General features: G+C 34.9%; 1 protein-coding gene across 1 annotated transcript in view; it reads left to right on the forward strand.

Annotated features, from left to right (window-relative positions):
* Positions 1 to 15386, forward strand: part of LOC100158940 (transcription factor AP-2-epsilon) — a 42421-nt gene that overhangs the window by 13683 nt on the left and 13352 nt on the right. The window contains exons 3-5 of the mRNA XM_029489375.1: positions 3403 to 3457; positions 7591 to 7750; positions 10575 to 10693. Coding sequence (XP_029345235.1) covers positions 3403 to 3457; positions 7591 to 7750; positions 10575 to 10693 — 334 coding nt within the window. The remainder of the gene's footprint in view (positions 1 to 3402; positions 3458 to 7590; positions 7751 to 10574; positions 10694 to 15386) is intronic.

The raw sequence follows: 15386 nt of genomic DNA on the forward strand, positions 1-15386 counted from the left end.
TTTAACAAGTATATAAATAACGCATTATAACTAGCAAGCTCCGTCGGTGGAGGGTAAAAATATTTTGCTTGTTTTCGTTGTTGTGCGAATCCTTACGATCTACACCCATATTATATAGGTACTACCTATAATATATAGTCATTGGTGCAACTAGACATTTGAACTAAGGGGTGCTTAAGCTCCAGGTTTTTTTGTGACTCAATAGGACCTAACACCTAAAGATTTTTTAGGGGGTGCTAATTTTGACTTAGGGGGTGCTAACTGCTAAGGATCCAAAACACCTCCCTTGTTGCGCCAATGTATATAGTATTATATATAACCACGATATAGGTTAGGTATAACGCGCTTATGATTTATACGTGAACTATGAAAACTACAACCTACCTATGAGTACGATACGACACAAATACACAATATATTATAATATAGTCACGGTCGATAGTTGCGATACCTTGCGAAGTTGAAGAGGTATAAAAATATAGTTTTGATAATTAATTTCGATCTAATATTCTAGATAAGTAACTCGAATTTCCCAAAGCTATAATAAAAAAAAAAAAATTAATACGACTCGAGGCTATGAATTATTCAGCATTTCAGTACCTATTGCATGTCATTAGAACGATTCTTTGATTATTGATATTTGACGTTTCGACTGTTTATTAATTAAATTTTCGAAGTTTCATATTTCGAATATAAGAGTAACTACGCCTTCTACAAATTCAAAAATTGACTAACAGTTTAAAATTATGACATTACCTGGTTTGCAGAAATAATATTTGAAGATTATTTCTGGGACTTGTGATTTTCATAATTTTTGGAATCACTATTATTTGATATATTATTGACACTAGTATTTTCGTCATCTGTTAACAGTCCACTGACTACAACAGCCAACGTACAGCATCTATTGTTAGCATACGTTTAAAATGTAATTTGTTGATCAATATAAGTCACACAATAAGTCTGCCACAATTTGTCAATCATGTTTACCGTCTTTGTTTTTACTTTTTTAAGCATATTGTCACACTAAAATACCCAGATATAATATAGGATCGACTGAACTATTTATCACAATTATATCTTCGAGTTAACGAGACTAATAATACGTCGAGACATCTAGTGCTACAAGAATTTCATGAGAATTTAAAAAAAAATCTAGTATAAAGTCAAGACTTTTGAGTTATGGAAGTTCGAGCTATCGCAACTCGACTGTATCTATCTAATGATGTAGGTAGTAGGCACCTATCTATAACGTGTGCACCGTGTGTAATAGACGATACCGTGCCCGCAAATGATTGATGAGATTATTCGGAACGCGCGTGTTGATCTGACGATGATACGACGATTTTTAATTACACAAACAAAAGCACCGCCGACAATCATCGCATTTTCCCCGCGAATGATACGACCGCCCGTGTAGCAGACTGACCGCTGTACAAGCTTGTTGACGCCGAAATATTATTATTTTTTAATTGGGTGATCACTGAGGGTATAGGTAGTAGTAAATGTAAAGAAACGCTTATGGTATTTCAATAACATACCCGCGCGTTACAAATCAACCTCTCGCTTATACCTACCTTATACAATGTTATTTTAAACCCCTAAACCTTAGAATATGTAAACCTTCTATCGTTTGAATAATTCCGATCAACGAATAACTATACGCTGTTGTAGAGCTATATTACTTGTCTTATATTCTTATGCAGCGTATGATGGCTTCGTAACGAGACGAATTGTCTGCGCGCCAATAACGAATACGCCGAGTTGTTTGTGTAATTATATTAATTGGATGCGAATTCTATAGTATTATACGATAGGGAAGACGGTGCTTATAAGTTTAACAGTGTTTGTTCCAGAATAAAACTTCATGTAATTAATATTTTATGTTTTTATGAAATACTATTTTGGATATTTATATTAATAATATGTAGAACCAAAATCAATCCAAGGTAATTATCCGTTACATAATAAAAAATTAAAACATTTGTTTTCTTTATCATTGAAAGTCTGAGATGGCCACAATGTTCATTTACGTAAAAATGTTGAAAGCCGAATAATTATACACATTGTTACGTCATGTCACAGTCATGTCCACCAAATATTCAAATAGTCAGTTTACCTACCTATATTACGTATTAAAGTTTGAGTCTAAGATATTACTAGCAAATACACCTGGCACTCTGTTTACACCGGAATACTGTAGGTATAATGACTGCAAATAGTAGCTATACGCAGTCGATAATAATTAATGCCGTCGCCCGATCACAAGTGGAAAAGTAGCTAGTAGTAGTAGCTATACGCGGCTGTTGTTGTAGGTCTCTTCGGCATTTAAATGAACACGTATATGTATACGATATCAATTATTGTTATTGGCACATAGGCTGGCCGCGGTACACGTATATATACTTTCTGATAGGTTTTACCGATCCGGACACTCCTCCTGTAGGAGAACCGCTGCCGTTATAAGCGCATTATTTTAATATACAGTCCCGTGTATATTTTATATATACATATACTTATATTCTTGTACACATACGGAATATAATATATATTATGATATGATATACGGTAGACATGACGAGTGTGGTGGTAGCATATAATACTATATTATACCAAACCATGTGTGTGTGTGTGTGTGTGTGTGTGATGCAGCATGTGTCGGCGGACTACGGCTCCCGAGATACGGCTGCGTTTTAATTTTTTTTTAATCGGGTGCGCCCATAACTCGTTACGTCCCCGAAATAATATTTAAAAAAAATATATATAGGTAATATATTATTATTATGTATATATCGTAAGCGCGCATATACACATGATAAAATATAATAAATCCGAAACGCGCGTTTTCGTTTTTTTAAGTGGCCTTTCGCGTTCGATTTATCTCCGGCCGAGGTTAATAGTAATTATTATTATCGAAAATATAATAATATTATACATACTACCTCGTGTAATAAAAATTTACTTTATACCTGTACGGCCACGTTACTACTATATACGCGTTTTGACGAAGATGATTCCCTATACGTGATATTATATACACGATAATATTATTATCATGTGCGCAGTGGTGGCGAAGACGACGACGTATAATAATCGTAATAATCTCGTGCGCGCGCTTTTTAAAATAATAATGATACCAGTGCAATCTTCGTTATAATAATAACAATATTATTATCATTATTATTTTATATACAACCGCAATCAAGCAGTAGCCCGTTATCCGTAATATCACGATATTGCTGGTACGCGTAATATGGGTACCTACCTGGTATATATAGGTAATACGTAACCGTGTAATTATATTATACTTATAATATAATATTATATATTATTGTAATAATACTGCGTTTGCCGTATTACGACTGATTATTTATTTTTTGTTCATTTTTTTTTCCCCAACAGGAACACAACGTGGACGATAGCAGTTCGTTTATGAACGACTTGCCGCTACTAAAACGTAAGTACCTTCGTACATTTAATATACCTAATATTATAATATATTACTTATATGTTTGCTTGGAAAAAAAAATTGTATGTAAACGCTTGACGTCGTGATATTACTATATATTTTAAACATATATATGTTCGAATGGCACACGCGCGAATAATTGGCCTTATACCGGTTACCGGTTCGACGCGCGTGTGTGTCCAAAACTCCGAGCAGTTATATTATATATTATGTAGGGGCGTGCGCCCGACGACGGTCCTCTCGGACTGCATTCACGTATTTTCTTTGTGATATTTAATTATGTTTTCGATTTCAATTATCTATCGTCGTAGTGTAAATCGTAAACGTAATGATTAATTTCTCGACGGAACGCGAATTACGCGCGCGCACCCATCGTATACGCGGTACGCTGCAGTAGTTTTGAGTTTTCGTGGAAACGCGTCGTCCCCTATGTTTAGGTACCGACGACGACAGCGACCGGTCTCGCTGATTGGCCGGCCGGCGGGGCCAATAAAACGGAAAAGTTTGACGTCCCGCTGACGACGATATGTCGAGGGTCCTTTCGCCCCCGGGGCTCTGGTTCCCAGGTGCTTTATCCCGGCCTGCAATCGTCACCCCCTCCCCCGATTTTCAAGCCTAATAAACCCATTCGAATAATTATTTCATTAAGCATCAGTGAGTGTGTCGCGTGTAATCGTATTTTTATAATATATATATATATACATTTATTTAATTTTATCACGCGTGATTTTCCCGTTCCGGTCCGACGGTTTAGGTACTTTTGTATATTTCATTTTACGCGACGAATCCCGCAACGATATCCACGCGCACAGACCTTACGTGATCTGTAACGACACGACTTTCGTAGCTTACCCTCCACACTGCACGTCCTATGTTTATATAATATGTGTGTATAATTCAATATGCCAGCGCAGCATCGTATATGCTCGTCGGTTAAAAAAATAATAATTTCTGTAAAATAAAAAAATAATACGATGAAAATTTGTTCGCTAAATGGAAAAAGGGGTTGCACGCCGAACGTGATTTCGTGCTCGTTATTACGTTTATGAGTCGATTTTTTTACCCCTCTAATGAGAAGAGACCGCCGCCGTCTGGTTTTCACGGCGATGACTATACGGGTGATGGACGAGGGGGGCGCAAATCTCTCCCCCGTGTCGATCGCTCACTCGCTACACTCCACACACATACACACATAATAATATATGTATACTTTCTGACGCACCGACGCCGCAAAATTCCGAATAATCACGTTTGGCGAAAATTCGAAATATTATGAAATATTATTTAACATGGTATAAACTGCCGCAGCAGTAATGACGTGATGGAAAATATAATATGCAAAACAGATTTTGGAGACTGTCGTTATTATATTATTATTATACGTTTACGTGTTGTATTGTATTATTGTCGTTTTATTCAATACCACATGTAGGTATACGCACATCGTGATTATTTAATATATTATCCTTCTATATGATTATTGCATATACCGCATATGCGATTTTTAATAATAATAATTATTAATATAATGTAACGATCGCGCGACACTCTATAATATGCATATAATACCGCGACCTATATATATGTGCGTGTAATTTTCGAATATGAATAATATTGTAAATAACGAAAACAGTGTTTCAGTATGTTTTTTTCTTTCGGTTTCCGCTTCCCACCGTGCGTTTCACACCTCTATTGTACTGCAGTAGCTATATATTATGGGACATTTGACGAGGTGGTAAGTAGGTACGCACGGCGCTCATGTTAGGTATATAATATTAAACAGCTCATACACGTACACGGCAGTGTTATTTTTTTGTTATTTTTTACGATTTCTGGGGGCGTCCACCGGGAACGGCCCAGAAAAACACGGCACCCCCTCGACAAACAGCGCATATAGACGGCTAATTTGGGGTGTGCCGCGTATGACTTGACGGGGGGGCGTGCGTGGACATCTGTTGTGTTCGTGTTAGCGAATTTTTTTATTTCAAGTCCCATTGTCGATGTTGTGAAAAAGCACACACACGCTGCACAATAATTCCGCACCCTCTCGCCCGAACCTGAGACGTTATAATATTATTTTTGTATCCGAAGGCGGGTTTTCGTTCGAGTGGACGTATACCCATATTATATTGTGTTGTGTATATGTATCGCATGTGTTCGTTATATTTTCCAGTGTATTACCGTTACCTCCGGCTAAAAATGTTGACCAAATGTTCGTCAAACACTTATAATATCTATATTATAATGTATACATTAAATTATGAGTATAGGTACTCTCATACAATTAGGCATTTTTTTGACAATAGTTTGAACATTTTGCGTACTCGCCTTTAATACACTTAATTTTCTTCGAGCCAATAACACATTGTAATAATATTATACTTTTAAAGTTGAAATTATTTATTATATAATAACATTCAAGGAACCAAATTAATTGAAAAATATAATATAATATATCTACTTACATAAATAATGGCAGTACATGTACTTCCAAGATATTTAAATTAAATTATTAAATTAAGTTGAGTACAAATTTACAGCAATGATTTAATGCAATAAAGTAGAATAATTCTTATATGTTTAAAATAACGTAGGGGAAAGGTGTACAAAGTGGCCATAGCGGGTAAAGTGGTCATCATGTCTTATTATTCTGTCGTAAATAAATAAACAGTTGGTTTTATCACGTGGATTGGTTCATTGTTATCATATTTATCAACTGATAAACGACTATTGATGATAGAATTTACCGTTTCCGTTTAAAAAAAAAAAAAATCATTTTTGGATGCTGTTGATGTAAGATAAGTGCTCTGAATAAATAATTACATTTTATAAACATAGTAATTAATATATTCAAATTATTTTTTTTCGAAATCTACATAAGTTTTTATATATTATAGAATTAGCTTAAGTTTAATTAGTTGATAGGAATAATTTTTTTTTAAATAGTAAATTAAATAATATTAAAAGGGCAAAGTGGTCACTATGGTCACAAATTTACCCATACTTCAAATATTTTTTATTTTGATTATATTTATTTAATAATTATAATTGTATATATGCATGTAAATTAATTTTTGGTGTAGTTATTATATCATAAGAACTAAAAAGTCTTCTATAAACTAAATTACTGCTTAACTATGTTAGCGAGACCCAAAGCTTGAACTGAAGTTACTTATTTATCAAAGAAAAGTTGTAAGAATATAATATAAATTATATTATATATATATATTTATGATAATATTATGAAATAATGAATAATAATAGAAATTTTAAACCGGTGGTCAAAATGGACATAGACTGACCACTTTTATTACCTAGGTGGGCAAAGTGAACAATTTTGTACTTTTTGAAAAAATGAAAATAACTTTTTATTTATTTGTTTAAAATAGTCTCTGATTTAGTTAAGTATGTTCAAGGCCCTATACAATATACGCTTGTTTATATGTGAATGTTATTTAATCTTCGTATTACTCTTAGTATATCTACTCCATTCATTGAGTAAGGATATAGGGTTCAGTTTCAGCCATATCAAATATCAATATATCATCCCGAATTCGTCCGTAAAATTATATGAATGAGACATAGTCATAAAAAATGACTTGGATAAAAATTAAAAAATATGTTATAGTAATATTAGTATATATTATATATTGTCAATAACAACCGATAAAAATGGAACTATATAAAAACATGTATTGTTTCGTCGAATTGAAAAGCTTAATATTTACGATTAAATTGTGTTATTATACATGTATATCATGATAATTTGTATGTATATTATATTATATTACATTTCGTTATTCGTCTGCTTCTACTTCTATAAGATATCTTAAAGACCACCAAAGTCCATCATCGCAGTAACCACGTCCCAGTCCATATTGACACTTACTCTGCGTTCTCTACACCAGTCATCCTGAGAGCTTCCTTGATTCTATTAGCCCATCTTTGTCTGGGTCATCCTCTATAACATTTAATTATTATTCTCAAAAAATAAAGTCAGTTCTCCTTGTGAAAAAAATGGTCTATTATTTATATCATTCGGCGATATTTTTATTTAAAACTGACGGAAATTTTCAATAATAATATTTTCTTAATAACTATTGTTATTTTATATTCTACAGGTATGTCCACTACCCCTTCGGATGTGTTTTGCAGCGTACCCGGACGTCTGTCGTTGCTCAGCTCTACGTCAAAGTACAAAGTAACCGTCGGCGAAGTCCAACGCAGGTTGTCGCCTCCGGAATGCCTGAACGCCTCTCTATTGGGTGGCGTGCTCAGAAGGTAAATATTATATTATTTTCTATTTAAAAAAAAAATCTTTACGGTTTTCATCATATTATTATTTTAACAATTCCGACGTACACGCGCCCGTAAATAAAACGTGACCGGACAATCTGAGCGAACTACTGCATATGTGTGCAAGTTTAGAGAAAAAGTGAAAACGACCACAAATTGTCTCACAAATTGGCTACACGATTGGTATGTAGCCAAAACATGCTATATCTCCGTGGTAAAAAGTTACTTCTGTAGAATCGCGACCGCGTTCATAGTTATGTCGGACAACTAAATTTATTTAACCGTTAAAAATGATAGTGAGAAATAATCAATTACAATAATCGTGGTGAAAAATAAAAAATAAGTATGCTGAAAATTAAAATGTATTAAAATTTATGAGCGCAGTGACCCCTCGTTGGACGAAGGGATACTATTCGTCGCGTGTACAAGACATATCTATATAATATTATTATATAATATATTATATTATTATGCAGCCGCGTATATAATATGTGTGTATAATAGTTAATGCGCGTACCTATATAGGACATTATTTTAACAAGTGCAAATCGCTAATACTTGCAAGTTTGGCCACGACTCGCGAGTAGATTGTTTCTCCCATATTTAATGTCCGTTTTATTTTATTATTATATTAATATTATATAAACCAGGTATAGGAGATACCTACCTATTTTTTCTTTATTTTTATTATTATTAAACGCAATAAATTCTTTAGGATCATCGTTTAATTTACTGTCGGCTTTAAAAAAAGAAAAAATTCCAAACGATCAGCCAGAGATGTTGGAAACGAAGAGCTTTCTATATACATAATAATATTATATAGGTACACGCCGTATACGCGGGCGTGAGCTGCAGTACATCGCGCGACGGTCAGTGAACACCTGTTGTGTGTGTCCGTATAGTATGTATAGTTTAAGCACTTAAAAACACGCGCGATCGGGTACACCCTAAAAAAGTCACTTAACGCGTTTTTATGTCCAGTAAAATATATACGCGTTTTATCAATCGTAAAGTCCTTTATTTCAGTGTTTTTATGACGCTCGTCGTCGTCGAGGGTTTTAATCATTTTACGCCTATACGCGACACGAAACGACACTTATTATATTATACATTATAATATACGCGGATAACATATTATACCTAATAATAATACTACTATTTGTATAGATATAATTATTTTGTAGTCTGCGTGTATATATCTTTGTCCTTTAATTGCCACGATCCTTGTTGACTTGTCGTAATAAAAATTAAAAACGATGGTTATATAATAAATGTAGGTACTTATATTGGAAGCTTCAGTGGGGGGATTAATAAAGTGCACTCTTATAACATGCGATAAGTGACATCCGATAATATGATCCATATTATACATAATATCTTTCGTACGGCATATATATATATAGATATAGATATAAATGTATGTATATAGGCAGACTTGGGACTTTTACCGGGACTTTCATCATCAATCATAACAATATTTTATAAAACTATAATATCGACTTTTGAATTACTCGCTTATTTTTTACTTATAATATGTTTCAAATAAATCGTTAACCCGAAAGCTGTAAATTGATAGCGCTATTTCACGTGTTTGGGGGAAGTTGAGTTTCCTTGATAGCCAATCTAAAGTCTACAACAGTCACCTATAGGCTATACAGGACAAGCAGCGGAATTCGTGTAATAGTGTGTTTGACGACGTTATCACGGCTCGAATACCGGGAGTGTAGTCGCGCACAGATAGGTACATAAATTCATTGATAACGACGATGATGGTATGAGAAACGCTATTTATTTTGTGTCATAAATCATTATAATATAACATGTGTAGTCGGTTAACAAAAATGCGATTTGTCTTAACAGTGGACTACAAATACACGTGTTTTCGGTGTATTGTATAACATATTCGCTGTATATAATAGGTTATATATAACGAGTTTTTATTTTATTTCTGGCGACCCAAACGTGCCGCCGCCCAGCGCAGTCATAAATATTCAGCTACCTATCTAGGTACAAGGTACCTACATGAATGAAACTCGCGGAATCGGAAATTCGACTGGTTTCGTTCATTGGTACGCGTACCATTTTGAATGAATCACGCAGGTCTCATCACTTTTTTCAAAAACAACAACATTATTTTCCAAGTTAATACTGGATAATTATTGTAAATTGTTGATGCTACAGCGCGTATTCTCTCAGTTTTAAATTATAGGTGCCTATACTATTTTAGGAATCGATCTAACGAAATACGAGTGAACTATATTCTATTGATCACAATGCATCACAATGTGGTCTATGCGTACTATGTATATATTTTTTTTTTATTAGAAATCAAAAGAAATGGTTACAAATTAACAAGTTTAACTAATACAGTTTTTATTACCTACCTCCTGTAAGCTAAAAGCTTGTGTTGAAGCCTTGGAGGTAAGGAGTTATGAAATTTACAGAAAAAATAATACAATTAGGTAATATTTTCTTGTAATGTTAAGTAATTAATTATCTATTAGCTAAGTGCCATTAAAAGGAATATTAAGGAACAAGCTTACTTTAAAAAAATAATTATATAAAAAAAAAAAAAATTTTAACATAAATAGATAATAGATTAAGATGATACAACATTTAAGCAATCGAATACAATGTTATATACTTATATATAATATAATAGTTCGCGTCGTTCGTGATACAATTTAAGAATCGTGGTGGGTGATGTATGCAGATTGTATACCTACACGAATTCCTCGATTTTCGTATAATACATTATAAAAACGTCGATATAGCATTAAAACAACACGTTTGTTTTGGAAAATTTCAGAGCAAAATCCAAAAACGGTGGACGGCTATTGCGCGAAAAACTCGAAAAAATCGGACTAAACCTGCCGGCTGGACGAAGAAAGGCCGCAAACGTAACGCTGCTCACGTCGCTTGTCGAAGGTATGTAACTCAATTTATATATTAGATATTAATTACATTAAACATTATTTTTTTATACACGATTCACACATCATGCAATACCTACATGAGATCTATTTGCCCAAGAAGTTTAATATTTTCCGTCTGCATCCGTGCGTAAATAGTATACGCATGCTAAATCTTATAATCAGGGCCGGATTGGTATGTATCGGCCCATCAAGATTTTTACTTCTAATAAGCGGCCCATTTACATATTCATAATTACGTCTATAATTATTACGAGCTTATATAGGTGGCCAATCGTGTTTTGAACATGAATTTATTTTCACTCACACTCACATGACCGGCCCAAACTAAGCGGCCCACCGAGATTTTCTCGGTCACTCGCCTCACCAATCCGGCCCTGCTTATCACGTCTATACATTTAATACTATAATAAATTGGATATAAACTTAGTTTTAACGCAAAGTAGTGACGGAAAACCACTGTCGAAAGTTGGAACCGTCCATCATATATCATAATTATTATACACATATTATATAATATAGTATAATATTATATTAAAATGTTTCAAAAACTTATATAATATTTGTTCTCGATGTCTATCGTTAACGCGGCGTTATAATATGAACTTTTCCGATGACCTACATCGATATAACCGTCACGCAAACCTTCGAAAGGATTGCGGCGGCAACGACTTTATATTATATTATACGTTTGTCGTGTTGAGGACGTCTTCCCGCGTGCGATAAATCTCTCGGTACCGTATATTGTGTGTGACGTCATGCGGCCGCTGTCACTCTGAAATGTCGGCCTAGGGGCTAGGACGGAAATGTATATATAATTACGATTTACGTATAGTTATTGGTTGTGTAGATATAAACATTATAAACTATACAGGTATTTTCTGCAAAGTGACCATTGATGTGAGGGCGAGTTCCGAGATTTTTTCAGCTATCGTCAAAATTTGTGTGTCGTGTGTTTTATATCTGAGTCGTATCTATTCTGATGTAGGTAGATGTATGTTCGATTTAATAGTTTAATTTTATTTTTGTATTTAAATCGTTGAAAATAGGTATTGCCAGTACTTAGAGGAATGCGCATAGGCGCAAATAGCGTTTGAGATTTGGGGGCTAATAGGGCCTTACTTTGATAATATTGAATAAGCTTAAAACAAAATGTAGGAAATGTTTGAGAAGGCTATCGAAATTTTTTTTTTTGGGGGTGGGCTTAGCCTCTCAAGCCCCCCCCCCCTATTTGCGCCTATGGGAATGCGTTACAAAAACAATTATGGGCTTTGGTTTTTTTCTTTATATTGCATTCGGTTCGAAAGGGAGCTACATTGTCTATACATAATCTGTAGCTGCATAACCTAAATGACCACAATATGAGAAGTCTAATATTTTTACAATACCCGAAAATAATTCATATACAAGAATGATGAGTGCCTTATAGTGATTTTTCTTGTTTACATTTACCTTAACTTTAAAAGCATCTATAACTAAGGGTACCTACTATTTTAATACCTACTTAATAAAAATAAGTCATCAAACTTTTCCATCTACCCAACTGAGAATTTGGAGAAGCACGAACTCAAATATATATATATTTTTTAAATCGTAGTAGGTATACCGCCATCTACCGTGCAGTCTATATTATTATAACTATATGGCTCTCTAGTTTATACACTCTTTGTGATTGTACTAAATCATATTTTAAAAATATTATAGTAATAATAAATGTTTCAATAATTGAGGACAAACACCGCAAATATTATACACCCTTCATATGCCGATTTTTGACTATATAATCGCAATATCCGGATATTTCAAGTATTCCATCCGTCGGTGCATATACCTAAAAATATTATACGCGAATATACCGACCGCAAGACGTGTGCGCAAAACGAAAAAACAGGCCAAAAACGTGCTTCATTTGTGCATGCGAAATTAACGTTTGTGGTCGTCGTCGAGCTGTGTACAATATTATAAAAATATATAATGTGTTGTGAAGCCCAGCCGCGGACAACATTATTCATTTCGATCGTGTGTCACGCCCACTGCCTGAATATTTCCCGCATCCGGAATTTCGCAGTCCGGAAACACAGTTATATACTGCAGTGTATCATACGATCGCGTGTTCGATAATCAAAAAGAAAAACCTACTACTATTATAGAGAAAAAATATAACATTATAAAATCTTCATCATTGGACCGCGATGTAAAGTGTGATGCCCGACCGCCACGCGTATAATGTTCGCGAATACCTATAATATGACATTATAATATGCGTATTACAGACATACCTATATATTATACGTATTATTATAGTATAGGTACATGCCGTTGCTGCAGGTGGTCGAAATTCTTTCATTTTGTAGACGCGAACATTACACATATCTATTTTTAGTTAGATCTGAAAGAATTATAAGCTTTTTGACAAGCTATAAAGTCTTCGTACAAATTCCTTGACGTCGTACCATGTTAGGTATACCTTATACGCGTCATATTTATAGCCTAGGAAGCTGTAAATGGTGATTCTAGATTTATATCTAAGGGTTTTCCTTGAGATTTTTTGCGTAGGATTACGTGTTCCACATGAAAAACAGTTGTTTTGTTAATATTTTCTATTATATTATTACTTATCTTGATGTTTTCTTCTCGACGTTTTTTAAACCGAAACGACGGCTGCCAAAATTATGAATTTTCTTCTCCGGACTACGAAAGTGATCAAAGTGTGACTCAAAAACTGCGAACTACTGGACCCGTTGGCCGTATCTGCGAGATTATTTCGATTTTTATCGAAATACTATCGCACGCGCGCGCCGAACAATCGCGAGATGACAGACCGCGGCCGGTTATCACGCGTAGCATCGCGTCGACGATTGACTCGTTGCCGTCGACGCATTCTTTAGAGCGGCAGTGTGTGTGTGTGTGTGTGTGTGTGTGTGTGTGTGTGTGTGTGTGTGTGTTTGTCTGTATATATTATAATTTATAATATGTCGCGCTTTATATATACCACGTTATATTATTATCATACTTTGCGTGTACGTACAAAATCACGGCGGCGGCCCGGAACGCGGGCACATAGCTCTGTTCGGACAATCGGACACTATTTGCAGCTATCGAACCTACACTGTCGGAGGAGGTGTTACCTGGTGGCAGGCAGCGGAGGCCGGTCGCGAGATATTATAACGCGGTTTTGCATCGCGTTCCATATGTATATACTTGTGCGAGTGTGTGTGCATAAGTATATTCAACGCGGTCCGACAACGACAACAGGTGCCCCAGTCGGCGTCGGCGAATAAGAAACGGTTTTGCAGCGGTTGATTTATGGCTCGGACGATCGGCAACAATGGTCTCTTCTCGACTCGGCGCAACGGTCGAGGTGTAAAAGGATAAAATGTGCGTTAGCGCGTGCGCACGCGAATAGAAGAATAAAAAAATAATAATAATAAAATAGAAAAAAGGCAGCACTGGTATGTAGATATACCTATATACATATTGGTATAGTGTGGAGAGAGAGAGAGACTTGGCGGTAGATGAAATAGATTCAACCGATTGCAATCACTGCCCAGTAATATACATGTATAGTAATATTATGCACACATATAGTATCAGCTCATCTATAGGTACCTATATAATATATTATATTAAACATGACTTATATATAAAAAAAAAATGATTCAAAAGGAAGTTCGCTCATACACGATTACGCGTATTGTGTTCGTAAATCGCTCAAGTATATTATGTATAATTGTGTATTTATGTCCAACATCCCTCGAGGTGAAATTATCCCTCTGTAGTAGGTAGGTACCTATAATACATAACTTTTAAAATAATTAATAAAACCATAATACAGTTCGTATCTTGACGTTCGCTTAAAAAATGTCAATTGACATAGATAAGATTTTTTTTCGAAATTTGATTTTTATATCGTCGCGATTGAGTATTACTTAGATCTCAAAAGATCTCATATGTACAACTAGATCAAATATATGTCCGTAGGACGTAAGTGCTCTTTTCGGTATAAAAACAACACATTTATATATGTTACGACGTCATTTTCTACAGTTATACATAGATCTCGATTGCCTATGGGTCACACATATTCGTGCGTCGATAAACAGCTAGACCGAAAATCCTTCTCAGATAGTGTGCTTCTACGGGAGCGGACTCCGTGATAATATAATAATGTTAGGACGGTCCTCCGATCGATTAAGCGTGAAATTCTAATCGGTCAAAACATAAAATCGTGGCGTAGTATAATAATTACTATAATCACGGTTCGCGCCATTATACAGACTCGTTTCGAGTGTATTTATACACATAATGATATTATAGATACTTATGTATGCACATTGCACACACACACAAATAATCGACGACACGCCTCGCGCACACATTGTGTTATTCCGGATCGTACACAAATTATAATAATACATAATGCCTAAGTAGTAGCAGCAGTAGTTAATGAGAGTTTTAAAAAACATTCGGAAGTGGACGTTTTGTCGCGGACGCGCGCCCGGCATTTATTGTATTAATTATGTTGCTACTGCTGCGCAATAAATCGCACGCAGCCACCGTGACGGCCGTGTGGCGCTCTCGTACCGGAAGATTCATATTATATGTACAAGATCATATAAAGATATTATGCATATATTTAGAGAATTTAGGGGACAACGCGTTGTTAGAAAAAGATGGCATACAATTTG

This window comes from Acyrthosiphon pisum, chromosome A2, assembly GCF_005508785.2.
Source record: "Acyrthosiphon pisum isolate AL4f chromosome A2, pea_aphid_22Mar2018_4r6ur, whole genome shotgun sequence".
Lineage (NCBI taxonomy): Eukaryota > Metazoa > Arthropoda > Insecta > Hemiptera > Aphididae > Acyrthosiphon > Acyrthosiphon pisum.